The 15,061-nt window shown below is 42.4% G+C and overlaps 1 protein-coding gene across 3 annotated transcripts; it reads right to left on the bottom strand.

Moving 5' to 3' along the window:
- Nucleotides 1-103: 103 nt before the first annotated feature.
- dop1a (DOP1 leucine zipper like protein A) lies at nucleotides 104-14,486 on the bottom strand. Of its 3 annotated transcripts, none has more exons than XM_079560759.1 (36): nucleotides 14,309-14,486; nucleotides 14,037-14,207; nucleotides 13,640-13,829; nucleotides 13,387-13,485; nucleotides 13,112-13,211; nucleotides 12,543-12,652; nucleotides 11,852-11,966; nucleotides 11,637-11,757; nucleotides 11,434-11,553; nucleotides 11,238-11,355; nucleotides 10,579-10,608; nucleotides 9,829-10,095; nucleotides 8,665-9,169; nucleotides 8,294-8,577; nucleotides 8,063-8,215; nucleotides 7,773-7,873; nucleotides 7,416-7,681; nucleotides 5,188-7,300; nucleotides 4,772-4,883; nucleotides 4,505-4,687; nucleotides 4,275-4,400; nucleotides 4,054-4,188; nucleotides 3,920-3,975; nucleotides 3,741-3,845; nucleotides 3,600-3,666; nucleotides 3,381-3,525; nucleotides 3,199-3,278; nucleotides 2,469-2,578; nucleotides 2,252-2,401; nucleotides 2,095-2,156; nucleotides 1,810-1,962; nucleotides 1,372-1,508; nucleotides 1,249-1,304; nucleotides 993-1,157; nucleotides 783-912; nucleotides 104-689 (listed from the first exon to the last, which is right to left on the bottom strand). In XM_079560759.1, the coding sequence occupies exons 2-36, from the start codon at nucleotides 14,171-14,173 to the stop codon at nucleotides 381-383; spliced, it is 7,110 nt and encodes a 2,369-aa protein (XP_079416885.1). In that variant the 5' UTR covers nucleotides 14,174-14,207; nucleotides 14,309-14,486; the 3' UTR covers nucleotides 104-380. The 3 variants fall into 3 exon arrangements, with proteins under 3 accessions (XP_079416885.1, XP_079416886.1, XP_079416887.1); XM_079560760.1 differs by having other exon boundaries at nucleotides 12,543-12,625; XM_079560761.1 differs by lacking the exon at nucleotides 10,579-10,608.
- Nucleotides 14,487-15,061: the final 575 nt, after the last annotated feature.

Below are 15,061 nucleotides of genomic sequence, written 5' to 3'. Positions count from 1 at the left end.
CAAAATAGCTAGTCCTCTACATATCCTGATTCTGGAGAATTAAAAAAAAAGGGAGTGCATAACGCCATGCAGATTTAAATGCAATGAATGATAAAGCCGTGTCTAACCCGTCATAGAAATTTTTATTAAGTCACGTTGATATGGAATGGCACAGAATCTTTACATTGTCCCGGCAGACGTAGTTGAAATATGTTAAAAGTCTTGAAAGCTCTACCCCTTATATACAAATAATTAAAATTAAATACACTGGTTTTGAAAAGTAAAATTAATATAAATACAAAACATGTACAAACCATTATCCCCAATATAATCCCTTGTTTTTATCTGTACAAGCTGAGGTTTATTGTCACTAGTATTGATCTGTATATTTCATATGTGTTTTACGTTTTGATAAGGCCCTCAAGGAAGTCCTTTTCCACCATCTCCTCAATGTTCTGCCTTGCCCTGCTCCAAAAGACTTTCTGGCTCTCCAACTTGTGGCCGTCCTTCTGACTGTGAAATGAGGCGTTCGTGGGGTTTTGGCTGTAGGCAGTTCCCGATCGACTGTTGCATTTGCTGTTGAAAACTTGACTGAGTAAATTGAAGAACGGGAGAAGCTGCTCGAGGCTCCGTATCACGTAAAGGGTTAGCATCAGGTGACCAGGCTCCCAGGACAAAGTGCGGGTGGAGCAGTCTTCCTCTGGGTTTTTCTATAGATGGGAAGAGACAATTATACCTCCACAATAGACTCGTTTTACTCCCTGCTCTTATTTCTTTGATTAAAAGCTTACACGGAACATTACCTTCGCTCTCTTCCTCAAAAGCTTAGCCAACCGAACGACATAAGGTTTGAACTCTCTCTGGTGAGTCCCTTGGCGTCTTACTTCCAACCCGGAATCATCTGAAGCCTCGGGAATGAAGGCCCAGCGGTACCTGTTTTCAAAAAAGGACAACAAATAAGACAAGACCATACAACACAACGTAATTTCAAGTGAAGTAGTTGTTTTGCTGACATTTGGAACTGTGGGAGGCTTTCAGGAGGAAGAGTCAAAGCCAGGTCCAGCAGCTTGCATGCAGACAGATAAAGATTGAGCCAGCGCTGGCTATTGTAGGACGTGGAGAAGCCATTTCCTCCTGAATAAGTCGTCTCCAGTCCAGCCACGGAGGGCCCAGACGTTCTACATAAGAACCATAATGGAAATTTAATTGCAGAAGAAATAACAAATACCAAAATAAAGATAAAATGATAAGAGATCCATGATTTTGTACCTTGACATATCTTCATCTGCAGTTAGCTCCTGCTCCATCAAAAGAAAGACCTGAACCTGTTATGATTATAAAGCACTCATTGTAGTAATAGTATCGGACAAGAGACAATTTGGTGTTTCTTACCAGTTCAGTGATCATTGTAGGCCAGAGTGAAGTGAGATGTTGAGGGGACATGCGCAGTAGAAGTACTCTGAAGAACAAAAACACCTGAGCATGAAGAATCGGCACCTGAGGAAGACGCAGGCTCTCCACCAGACGCTCTGAAATCACATATACAGAAAGAAAATACATGACATATTCCACAAGTTAATAAGTCATAATAACAATGGCTCTCATTTATATTGCACAAGCTTTACAAGTTCATCAGTATTCATTCACTTCTCAATCATTGTAAACTTCTGAAGGCACATATGGCAATAGAGCTGACAGAGACATGTGTGCCCAACCTAATGTCAGTAGGAAAGATCCCAAGCCTGCCTTCAAGTTAGTGGGAGAGCATCTCTACTGACTGAAGAACTGCAGTCCATTAAAAGTTGTACAATATTTCTATCAATTATTAACCTTGGATATCTGGGAGATATTTTTGATACTGGTCCACTTCACTGCTGTAGATGGTGAAGGCCAAACGTTTGAGCAGCATGGCTCTTTGTTCCAGTTCAGCATCTCTGTTTGTGAACAAACTCAAGGAGCTACTCTGAGCCACAGCCACCCGAGCTGAAATGAAACACAAGAGGGACACAGCTTAGAAGTATATACTCTGATTTACAATATGAATGAAAGCATAATTCACAATATATGTTAAAAAAGTGCATGCATATAGGAATACTTGGTTAGGCCAGAACTTACTCATAAGGTCCCTAAATGTGGTCTTATCATGAGTCATCAAGTGGTCAACAATTGCTCTCCAACTGAAAAAGAAAACAAATAATTTAGAAATGCTTTATTTTCTAAGCTCCATATGCACTTGCCAGGAGCAGACGTAACTGGCCTTTTGTCTACTCACTGACTGACGCAGGAGGAGTCCATCTGGAAGAAGGTGTGATCCATGAAAAGGTCAAAAGCCTCCTTCTTCCAGGCCCGGCGGGTGTACTGATACCCACTGAGGCTGCTCAACAACTGAATACAGGCCCTGTAGCTGGGGGCATTGTGAGCACTACCGACACAACATTACATAGATTACACTTTGCAAAATGCAAGATATACAAATATTTGGTCCTCACCTGTGGTTTCGGAGGTAGGGCACTACATAGTGCATAATATTGACCAGCAGTGGGATGACCCTTTCCTTCTCGTCACTGTAGAAAACCATGTCCAATAAGTGAGCCAAAACCTGAAAGAAAACAGTGTGAGAAAGTGCATTACAGTGTTTGTCCAATCACATGGACTAATCCAGTAATGTGTGCTCTAAACAGCAGAGAGGCAAGAGCAAAGTGAATCTTGTCTAACATTGTTGAGGTAAATGGTCTGAAGTACAGAGAGAGTTCTTTCAATTACACTGCTGTTTCACTGCTTGTCGTCTGATCTATTGGTTGGCTGAGTCATCAATAACTTGAGTGTGCCTGAGTAATGCAGCAAAACTATAGACAACATTATGCACTGCAAAAGGTCATCTGGGTGAGTTTAAATTACTTGAATTAAGAATATGAACAATTTACCCTAATTAGTAGTTTTGTCTTGCCAAGCAGACAAATCTGCCAATGCCAAATAGTTTTATTATCTACTTTTAAGAGAAATAAAATATTTTTTCTTGTTTTGAGGGCAAAATATTTGTTCCATTGGCAGATAATTTTACTTACCAACTGAAAATCACTGGAAAACATCCATATTTCAGGTAAATATTACAATTGTTTTTAGATTACTTTTTGTAGTATGAATAAAATACAATTCATAGATGATTGGCCAGTTTCAGGGTACAAGGCTTAAACTTAAAACATGATCTGTGTGTTTTACCTCCGCCAACAAAGTGAGGGCATGAACACTGTACACAGACGGAGTGAAGGTGGATTCCTCCATCACTGTCAGCATTAAATCTATAACACACAAAATACATTTACATCTCTACTAACTAACCACAGGTTGCAATCTTTGAACATTTTCTACAGAAAAATAACCATTGAAAGTAAGTGACTGACCCTCTACGTCAGTCTCCAGGTTGGCTCCATCCACAACAATCTGAGGAGATGGCTTCACCTCCAAGTTTCTTCTCAGCCATGTTGTTTGTTCAAGAGAAGAACCTGCAATGGTTCCAATGGCTTCCACTATTTTATGTGTGACATCCTGAACAGACAGTACATTGTTAACTACAAAACAGCTTTTAGCAACAAAAAGATCACAAAAAACAAACCTCTTACCTGCAGCTCTCTTTGATCCTTTTTGCTTTCAAGGTTGGGGTTCTTCAGTATAAACTCATTCAAAACTCTGAGAGGGGTGGAGCAAAAATAAAGGTTTAGTTCACTCGATCAATGTTATACTGTCAGTGCACATCAACCAACCCCAGAATGAGGAACTGTCCCGGGGCGGGCAAGCTTAACTGCACAGAGTCCTTGAGCAGAGCCAGTAAAGAAGGCCAGCTGTCAACCAAGCTGGAAACTGGTATCCTTTGACAAAGAAGAAAATACGAATGCTTAAACACTATACGGATAGTCATAATTATTCTAACATAACAGCTTACCTCTGGACATAAGCATAGAAAAACTGCAACATGCAGACCTCCAAGGACAGGTGTTTCTGTGGTTGAAGAGAATTCGAAAACTTAAATAAAACCACACAAATAAAATGTGCTCATACACCATGATAAAAACAAACCTTGTCTTTTGCAATAGCAGGAGGCTGTTTCAAAACCTCTTTGACAGTCTGCATGACAGTTTCAGTCCTCATGGCACTCACAGAGCGAACCAACTCAACCAGGAGCAGCTGTTCTTCACTAGCTACAGGGATAACCTGCATGGGAAGCATTTAAAGTTTTTTTTAACACAAGCTTTACAACCGATCAATAAATAAAGGGTACCTAGATGTCAAACACCTACCTTATTTCTCACAGGGGCTTTGACTTGTTTGCGCTCATTCCAAACATAAGCTATTGCTGCCATAAAATGTGCTCCGTGGTTCATTGAAATGGGCCCCAGCAGTTCAAGAATTTGTTGTCGAAGATTCTGTAGAGAACATAAAAGAAACAGTTTTAGTTTTGATCAAATTAGCTTATCACTTCTGTGATATTTGCCTAAAGACCTCATGATTCACACAGGTGCAACTGTACCTTAGTGGAGCCAAGGTTAATGTTGGAAGTAGAACTGGCAGAAGCCGCCGCTGGCTTGTCTGAACTGTCAGCCTGATGAAGGAGACTCCACAGCAGAGTGACAGATGACATGATGGTGTGGAGGATGGAAAGGATCCCTGAACGCGCCTCAGATAGGTGCTTCTGGTCTACACTCACTTGTAACTATGAAGAAGTAAAGACAGGACAGTTTAGAAACAGAGCTGTAGTGGCACAATAGAAAGCCTGCTTGACGCACAGCACCCTCACCTGGTGGTATTGGGAAGTAGGATCTAGTAGGCAGTAATGAATAATAGCGGTCACTCCTTCAAGTACAGTTAGAATGAGATCAGGAGGAATGCACAGGGCCATCCAAGAGGGTCTAAAACCAAAACAAAACTCAGCAACTTCTATGTCATATTCCCATAACAAAACACATAACTGTTCCAACAAGTGTATTTTTTGGTCTAGATTGCCCTCTAGTGACCAATACAGGAATGCTCAGCTATTTGATTGAAACATTTTTCAGGAATCTTAACAGTAAATGGTCTTCATTTCAATAACTCTTTCACACCTACATTAGGCATTCAAAGCACTACTTGATATAATCAGTACAACTTCCTATAATCAGTACGAGATACATTGGAAACTTTGAACTTTGTATGTTTTGCATTTTGACATTGTACCTGGCGTCACTGATCCCAGTCTCAAAGCGGTACTGCTGAAGTAAGTTGTCCAGGTTCCTACACAGTTGCAGAGTCACAGATGCAACCACCCTCCTCAGCACTCGCCCCATGTACGGCAGGGTGGCAGTTATGAGCCCTATCCACTGCGGGTGCATCTTACAGGAGTGATGCTGGTGAAGAGCCCTTATCACCGCACACAGGAACAGACCCTGCGCCGTGATTGGCTGCCCGTGGAGGTACTGCAGCGATGTCATTGGCTGCTGAGGGTTAACATGCTCCACTTCTCCGCCAAGCATTTCAAAACCTGCCCCGGGACCAGCGCCTTGCCCAGGACCCCCCACCCCTCCCCCCACGGGACCTCCTTCGCCACCCTCTTCAGCTGGCACCATCACCCTGTGCTCAAGGACAACCAGGCTTTGCAGTAATCTCAGCAGCTGGGACTGGACAGCACTGCAACTGTCTATCTGGTCCTCGGAAAGGTTGATAATGCTGTCTTCTGATAACCCCTCTTCCACTGAGCTCACGTTGGCCCCAGCAACTCTTTGATCATGCCATTTTTGTGCGCTGAATATTGTTGACAGCAAACAGTGAAGCACCACTTTTTGAACTTTGCATTTAGAAAGGACATCACTGATAAAACTGGCAAACCCCTTCGCAGATCCGCCCGTGACTTTACCAAGCTCGTTGAAAAGAAGTGTCAAGACCTCGACACTGGTTAGCTGCATAGCTCTGTTTCCCGCCAAATCCTGTGGACCAACAGCAACATGCGCAGAGTAGTAACTTCTCAGAAAATAAAGACACAAAGATATGATGATTTCCAAATACATTGCGCTGCGAAAGGAATGGGAGTGGGAGTCCTGTGGGATGGGATAGTAAAAGTCTTTTCCCATGACTGAAATTCTGTGGCGTGCGAGGAGATTTTGGAGCAAGGAGAGCTGTGGAGTGTAGGTGTTGTTGATACTAGTTGTGGAAATGGCGCTAACAAAGCCTGAAGGAGTTGCTCTCAGCATCGCAGCCACAGCCGACAGGGCGTGGAGTGTCCGGGAGGAGTCGTAGAGCTGCAAATATAGTAGAACGTGCTGGTAAAGAGGATGGATGTTGAAATGAGGCGGTGCAGAGGATGCCCTGCGTCCTGGAACAGTGCCCCCACCCACGGGCCCAACCGATCCTCCACTGGGTGAGCCCATGTCACTCTCAATCTCGGAGACCTCCCCCTCTCCGCAGCTATACCAGTTTTCCAAATCCAGGCTGTCTCCAAAGAAAATACTTGGAGGTTTCAGTTTGTCATTTTGATTGGCAGCTTTCTTTTGCCTCTCTTCAAACTTTCTTTTAGATTTTTTGATCTTGGGTTTAGCGCCCGGAGATTTGTCAGCAAGTTTTTCCATGATCTTTCCTTTTAAACTGAGCTGGGTGCTACTATGGCTACGTTTACGAGTTTGAGGGTCATCAACACGCAAACTGTGGTCAGGAGTGGATGGATCTAGGCTGTCTGGTAATGTTACGATAGAAGGAGATGAACTATGGCGGGTGATCCCCTCTTTGTGCTGGTCTTCTGCATTTACTTCAGCTGCTGTGACTGAGAGAAACTCAAGTGTGCCTTCAGCTAACATTTCAGGTAAAGTCTGGTGACTAGATCCAGGTGGGGGGCCTTGGTCAAGCTGGATCCCGGTGGAGGTATCTGAAGATGTGCTGTCTGTATCAGTCTGTGGCCAGTGTTCATTCCCATTTGATCCCTCATCGACTAAATTCAAGACTCTCTCTAGTAGGTCCTGCACAACACAGGACACTACCATTTCTACTGAGTCCTCTGACATGTAATCAGATGAACCATTCTGCTGCTCTGATCCAGTGATATTAGCCCCTTCTGGATCTTCAAAACTGCCATTCTCCACTATAGACGACTGTGAGCCGCTAGACTCAGAGCTCTGTGGCTCCCCCTGCTGGTCAGTAGGTTGATATTCACAAGCCAGTTGTAAATTTTCACTGCTCAGGCTCAGCAAAGAGAGACTATCGCTCAAAGGGTTAACGGTAAGGCAGAATGGTTCCATGTCATTTAATGCCAAGCATCGTAGCTCCTCTTGTGTCAGTCTTTCTCCATGATGCTGACTCACATCTAATACATTAGAGGGGAAAAGGGCAAAAATGTGTCAATTTCACAAATATTTCACACATTTTTCAAGTTAAATCCAAAGCTAGTGAAAAAACAGTAATAAATGGTTATCGCTTACTTTCTGAGAAGCCAGAGTCCCTGTTGTAAATGGTGTCTGGAGTGTCCTGTTCTGGTGGCTCAGGAAAGACTCTGGACCAATGTCGTTGGGCCTGCACTCTCTGAATAGACACTCTATGGGTCTTTGGGTGAAGCAGAAGAAGTAAAAGTGGCTCTAAAACTCGAGCGATGTCATGTCGCTGAAGGACTTGATTCAACCAAGCTCGACCGACGGCACTGGTGCAAGGATCCCAATAGCACAGGCTGTCCAGCATGATGAAGAGCGATCTAAAAACAATGTCAGAGCAACAATGAGGGTGAATGCATTTGTTAAACTTAAACAAAAATCTATTGTTTTAATAATGAAAGACAAACAAACCTATCAAATGTGCGGTTAAAAGGAGATGACTTGGTCATGTTCAAATCTCGTGTTAAATGCCAGAGAATGGAAAACTTCACATGAGCATCCAGCCGGATTCTCTGAAATAAACAATACAAAACATATACACAGTCTTCTAGAAGTGTTTTACTGAATTAGATTCTTTAAACTGAAAGGGAACCTATAAACTACTCTGTTTAAACGTGGACAAAGCACCACAAGGGGGGATATTCATTGTCACCATGTCTTGCATAAAAACAAAATGAAAGTCCTGGATGTTTTGTCCAGACCTTGTCTCGGTGCATGAGCTGTTTGCTGATGACGTCCTCGCAGATACTTGAGGAAGGGACCAGGTTGTGGAGTTGGTAGAAAAGCTCGACACTGCGCTGATGGTGCTGAGGTGTTGCCTCACTCAGCTGTTCCCACAGAATTAAAGCCACACTCTGTAAAAAAAAAAAAAAAAAAAAAAGGTCTTTATACAAGAAAAGAAAAATCTAATGTTTATGGGCATAATAACTTACTTTAAAAAAGTTGGTCTTGTCTGCTATGTACTTGAGGATTCCCTGAGTGAGTGGGGGCCTGATGACAACAGCTACTCGCCCCTGGCTGGGGCTCATGGGCTGGTTTAATTCAGAGCTGCCCCCTGATGCTACACTTTCAGCAGCCACCATGGCCACTGACTGTGTAAGCCCCACAAGGTCCATGAGCAAGGAGATGGCTACACCCTGAAAGCAGAAGTCTGTGGCCAAGCAACAGGCATCCATCAGGTTCTGCAGCCAGAGAGGGAGGCCCAGCTGCTCATTGTCTGAGTGAGAGAGAGGTACAAGTCATTTCAAATAACAGGGATATCAATGATAGCTTCACTCTAACACTGCAGTTCATATGTACTTACTAAGTTGCTCCTCTTGTGAAGGTGAGGGTTTCAGGTTGCCTTCTGCAATGTAGACAGGAAAACTAGAGCACTCCAAAAAGAGTTGACAGGCCGCAGTGAATGCAGCAACAATTTCTTTTTGTGCCAACTCCGATTCAAACAGCTCTGTTTGCTGAACATTTGATATGGAGCCTTCCACAGCCAGGGTTTCCATGTGCTGAGCCTCAATTCTCTCATGATCAGGAACAACATATAATGTGATGAGGCGAGAAAGGAATTGCTGAAAGTGCTCCAGGCAGCACTGCATGACAGGTTTGTCCAGAGGTTTGGCCTGAGACAGGCCTGAGGAGCGGCGGCCTGTTTTGAGAGCAGGAGGGGCATTAGAGGCTCTCTCAGTATCCTCTCCATCACCCTGATACTGGACAAAGTCTGTGAAGCCACTTTCTGGGGAGCGGGCACTGGGGAGATTCTCACCCTCCTCAAAAACTTCTCCAACTGTGGGCAGCTCTAATGTTGAAGGAGGAGTCTGTAAAATCAAAATGTTATGTACAGTATGCCAGACAGAGTTTAATTATAAAAAAAACAACCTCTAGATCAATGTGGTAAACAGACACCTCTTGGCATTTGGACTCAGATGGCATGTGAGCTGCCAAATTCTCAGTGTGCCCCCCTAGGGTGGGGGTGGGACTGTTATGGTATCTCATAGATGTGTGTAGAATATTTTCCACTCTGATGACTATGACACCCCCAGAGGACACCACAAAACCCTATCTTTTCTTCTGCTACTGATATACAAAGCCAGACTGGGCTCAGCTGTAGGTGAACTATCTTCTGTCTTTACGCTCGCTCTCTCCGCCTTAACCTCATGAGTCTAAAGCACTTTTATCCTTTAGTTTTATTCATTTGGGACTTAAAACATAAACCGACATGTTGCAATGGTACTCTTGTTCAGGGAATAATTCCACTCAAAAGTTTATTTAAAAGACTTCTAACAGGCGAGACTCAAGGGCATCAGAGAATGGATTTTGAGCAACTTCTAAAGATTTTAAGGTGGAATTTGCTTTGGCCTAATTTACATAAACCTCCACAACCTCAAAACTGACATCAGACTTAATACAGACTTGTCCTGTTTTGAAGAGATTACTGCGAGGCGCGTACTGCTTTTTAAAAGCTTTACAAACTCACCTGTTTTTCCTCAGTGCCTTTGGACCCGTCTGTGTCTGAACGCGATGGGGCAGCTGTGGAGTTAGAAATGCCTTGAGCCTGGGGGCCGGAGGGTAACACTAGTGGAGACACCAGAGGGGGCTGTACTTTACTGAGGATCTTTGAACAGAGACGAAGGCAGTGAGTAAGCTCTCCGAGGCCCAACCCCTGGAGGTAAGATGTGAGAGCAGCCACCATCCGCAGCAGCAGCTGAGGAAGATGCTCTGTCTGGATCTCTATGTACGTTTCCTGAGAAATACAGTCACAGCAGTTAGACAGGGAATTCTGACAAACACGAGGATCTTTCTATGTCGACCTTATTTTACATTTTCTTAATGGATAGCAAAGTCTCTGATTAGTTCTAAATTATGTTCTGTGTATTAAAATGTGTCATGTTTCTGTAACAATTTATATAGATACACTTGAAATAAAATGAATGGACAAGCCAAAAATAATAAAAAGCAGCAATAATATTAAGCAGGTCACATTTTTCCAGATATGTGACTTTAGCAATAGTTTATGCATGCATGCTTAAACTGAACTTTCACAATGGCCGAAGATTTCATTTTCACAAGATCCACACCAAGCAGCCAGGATACATAGGGCATTATGCAGTAGTTGAGCAAAAGACACAAAGATGGCCTTCGAATGTTGGCAGGAAATTGCAGAAATGTTATCATAGCCTGAGTGAAGCAGAGTGAGGTGAAAAGGCAGGAAAGAGCAGTACTTTACCTGGCAGATTACCCTCATGCTTCTAGTAGGCTTCAGGGAGAAAGAGCAGATAGTTTGAACAGACAGGAGCAAGCAGAGCACAGGCAAGACTTTGTTTGCAATAACACTTAAGTGATCTCTCATTCACAAACCCAGAACACAAGGTTCTCCCTTCAACACATACAACATCAAAGCATAAAACTTAAGAATTTCCAAACTATTCAGATTGGAAATACAATATAGTCTATCAGCAGGGAAATATCGCAGGTTTTATTTGAACCTGTATAAGTATTGCAGATAAAGACGGACAAACACACCCAAGTGATCGTTACGAACAAACGGCACTAGACAAAACAATGTAGTAAACAAATGTAGATAATGTTAATGAATGAGTTTAACACAAATTAGTTCAATTACAAAGGTGTGTGAGTCATGTTGGCGGAGGAGCTGAGGGGGATAAAGGCATTATAATGAAATAGTGGAGACTAAATGAAAAGAACACACATTTGGGAAAAAATGCTATTTAGCACAGTGTTAGAAAAATCCCATGAATGTGAAGTGAAAAAAACTATTAAGATAATGAAAACAGGGGTAAAGAGATGTGGACCGGACTTCTCAAAATAACATTAAAATGAAGTATCTAGTATGAGTGACCAAAAACAAGAATAGATTAGTCTCACCAATGAAACAATATCCAGGAGAAAATCAACGAGCTGGCAGAACTCCACCAGAGACAGATCAGGACAGTCTAAGCACCCCGACTGTCGTGGGCCTTGAGCCCCGCCGTTCTCTGTCCTCCTGTAAAAGCCATGTTCAAAGTTTGTTATTTAGCACACAGTGTGGTTATTATGATGGAACTGAACAGTGAAGACACACCTGCAGCACTCCTCAAACCAGCGGGAGATATAATCCCACATGTAGTACGGCTCAAAAGAGTTGAACAGAAGATTGGCCGTTTTAATTAGCTCAGCCGTCTTTTTGTTTTCTCGCAGTTTACTGGAAAAAAAAACATGTCAGTACTGTCAGTATCATAATTAGATGCATAGGGAGTATTTTAAGCAGTTTCATTCGGTACTAACCTGCTGAGGTGTGTGTGATCTTTACTAAATGGACTTTGACTCTGGAGATCCAACTCTGTACGACACTGTGTGTATAAGGTACGGAATACCTCAATCAAAACATCCTCAAGGATTGCTGGACCTGGAAGAGGAGACATGTTTTAAAAGAGAAAATATATTCATTTAGCACATTTAAGTTTATTTACAAAGACTAATGTATGCATTAATGTATTTACCCAGCTCTGGTTTATCAAGCAGACTAATGAGGATGCGAAATGGCTTAAGGTCATGCATAAGGATGCTTTCCTCTTCACCACCTCTGGCTTTGCCCTGTAAGATTCCCACCATTGCCTAAAACACAGACACATAAAGCCCCATCAAAGACAACTACTAGGATGCATTTGTTGCTTGTAAAAAGTAAAACCCATGTATTGTATCGACACATTTCTGTTTGTCCTGTGCTTTACGCGTGGCCTGACACATAATTGGTTGAAGCCTGAGCAGACAGTCCCTGCAGACCAAACATCCCCCCATGGAGAGAGCTGCAAAACTATTTTGGAGCAGATGGCACAAGAGCAAACCAAATAGAAAAACTTCATAAACTGCTATTTGCAACCAACTCCCAACCCCTGGTGTACCAGAGCATAACACGCTGGCACAACCAGGGCAGCGTAAAAAGTGGAGTTATGGTAAGCAGTTTTCAAAAGCCATGCTGCAGGGAATAGTGCAAAGAGCAGGATGAATCTGGGCCCAGGGGAGGTTGTGGGAGGTCGATGAAAAGAAGATAACAGAGGAAAAGCCAAATGTAGCAGCAGAATAAAGCTCTACTTCAATTGCCTTTCACTTGGAAGAACGGTACATTATGAATACTTTATTCAATTATGTGTCTGACTTACAAATTCAGTGTCTTAAAAACACAAACCTCACCTGCACCAGCATGTCTTTTGAGTAGGCGTTGAAGTAATGGCTAGCGTGCTCTTCTGGATTGCTCTGCCGTGTACTGCGGGGGCCTACCATCACCCCATTGTTGTCAAAGCCTTTAAAAATCATACATATGCAGGTTAATAACACACTAACACTCTACTTTATAATGAAGTCTGTAATGCATGCTTTAATCAATAATCAACAGACAAAACAGGAGCTAAGAGATTTGATACTACTAACAAGCTAAATAAATTGACATAAATAACATTAGAATTGTACTGGTAACAGTGAATGGACCACTTTGTGCTTTCCTGGCAAATATACACACTTACCGGTCAGTTTTCCAAATTTAGAATGCAAGAAAGAAATATATATATATAACTACATTGAAAAGTAACTATACTGTATGTGCGGTATATCAGAGATACAGGAACAATTTTAATGTCTTTACTCTTTACTGATATTAATATAAGACAATATGCAAACTTCTGCTTTATCATTATTACCTGAATAAATATATGAATATGAATAACATTTGATGGATATTGTGTGAGTATAGTTAAAGTTCGCACCCAGCAGCCAGGCGTAGAGTCTACGGTTCAGCGACATATCTCTTCTCAAAACAACATGCAAAGCAGCTGACAAGATGCGGATCATGTCCGGGCGGGTTGCCTAATGACAACAGAATATAATATAGAAGAATATAAGAATATATAGAATATAAGTATGAGTCACCATAGCGGTTGGCTGTTGGGTTAGCAGTATCAAAGTTATAGATTTGAATGTATACAATAACATTGTACAATTTAAGTATATTGTAGCACAGAGATCAAGCAGTGATGTTCACCTGACTCATATGGAAGGGAAAACAGAAGAGTATCAGATCCAGCGTGCTCCTTTGGACCAGCACACTCGAGTCCTGGACTGAGGTACTGACTGCTTCAACCTGTCAGCAAAATCAACACAGTAGGAGCAACTACGTATTACCAAGGCTAAATCCTACCCAATCCTACCATCATTAATGTATAAAAACTGAGAATGCTGTAGTAAACTGCACAGTTACAAAGGTTAGTAATTAGATATAACCATAGGATACACACCATCAGTTCAATGTCATTGCCCATGACATAAAGCTGGTCCTCCATTGAGAGCTTACGGTTGAGGTGAAACAGGACAAAGGAGACCCCGGGCAGACGCACCGCGGGGCTGGTCAGGATACTGCCCCACAAGGCACTGTAGAACGCTGACTGCTCTACGGCAGCAGCCACTTTTTCTAACAGAATGTTGGTTCTATGACAAAGAAAAGATCAAGTAAATATAATATAATACTGTAGGCCTTTTACAATGGATTTGGAAAAGTAACCCAACTATGAATAATTAATCAGTCTCTATTTCCTTCGACATAAAAACATCATGATGCGGTCTTCTAATGGCCTATAAAAATACCATTAGCGCAACTTTAAAAGACAGATCGTGTTTTTGGTGAACACTCCTTACCTGTCATAGTATTCAGACCCCTCCTCCAAACCAGGCAGTACCCCAGTCAGTAATCCCTGCAGGCCTGGTTTCAGAGTCTTTCCCAGGGGCAGATAATAGGTCTCATAGAGTCCAAGGAGCACAGGTTTTACCGACATAGCAGCATTGGACAATAAAGGGAAGAGTCCAGCACTGCAGACAGCATAAAAACCATGTGGAACACGAGAACATAAAAACACCTTTAAACATGGGTGTACTGGCCCCTGGTGGTGTAAAAATGTGCTGCCTATTACCTGTACAGGAAAAGATCCTTTGCTAGCCTCTTGGAACCAATAATTTTGAAGATGATTTCGTATGTTTCTAAAGCTTTGCGGTGGACCCCACTCGGAAGGGCAGGATGGAGACATTGGGCCAGCCGTTTGCCTATTGTCAGCTTTTTGGGCACCACTTGGTATTTAGCATTGTTCTGCAAAACCTGTAAAGATGAAAATCAAAATGAATAATGAGAAACTTGGTAAATACCTGATAGGTTCAGGCAAATCTGCATTCATGACTTCAGAATAATTGTTCCATTTAGTTTAGTTTATTTGGTCGGGACAGTGCAAGTTAATGAACAAGTCACACCGGATTGTAGCCTCAGGCTAATTTCCATCCCTCGTTCCTGATGTGCACTCTCAAACACACTCTCATTCATCCTGGCCTATTGTACATGATTTAGTGGTAGGGGAAACCGGAGTACCATTCATAATTCAAATATCAATATATTGATATACCGTTTTGCTTATATTATGAAATACTTCCACTTAAACTTAAACTTGCCTTATTGAGTTTTCCCAGAGCTGAGATGAGGTCAGCCCATTCACTGGAATACTCAAAGTTCTTGAGGGCTTTGTCCACAGCGGCAACATAGTTCCTGTACTTGGAGTCACTGAGCAGCTCCACTTCCTCTGCGTTCATTCTCCTGGCTGATTTTGTGTGATGTTATACACTCAGCGTGCATTGGCACATCGCACCTGAGAAAATATAAGATTACCCATTTGTTACAC

Source organism: Gobius niger (assembly GCF_951799975.1).
Source record: "Gobius niger genome assembly, chromosome: 8".
Taxonomy (NCBI): domain Eukaryota; kingdom Metazoa; phylum Chordata; class Actinopteri; order Gobiiformes; family Gobiidae; genus Gobius; species Gobius niger.
This window is presented reverse-complemented; position numbering and strand designations above follow the sequence as displayed.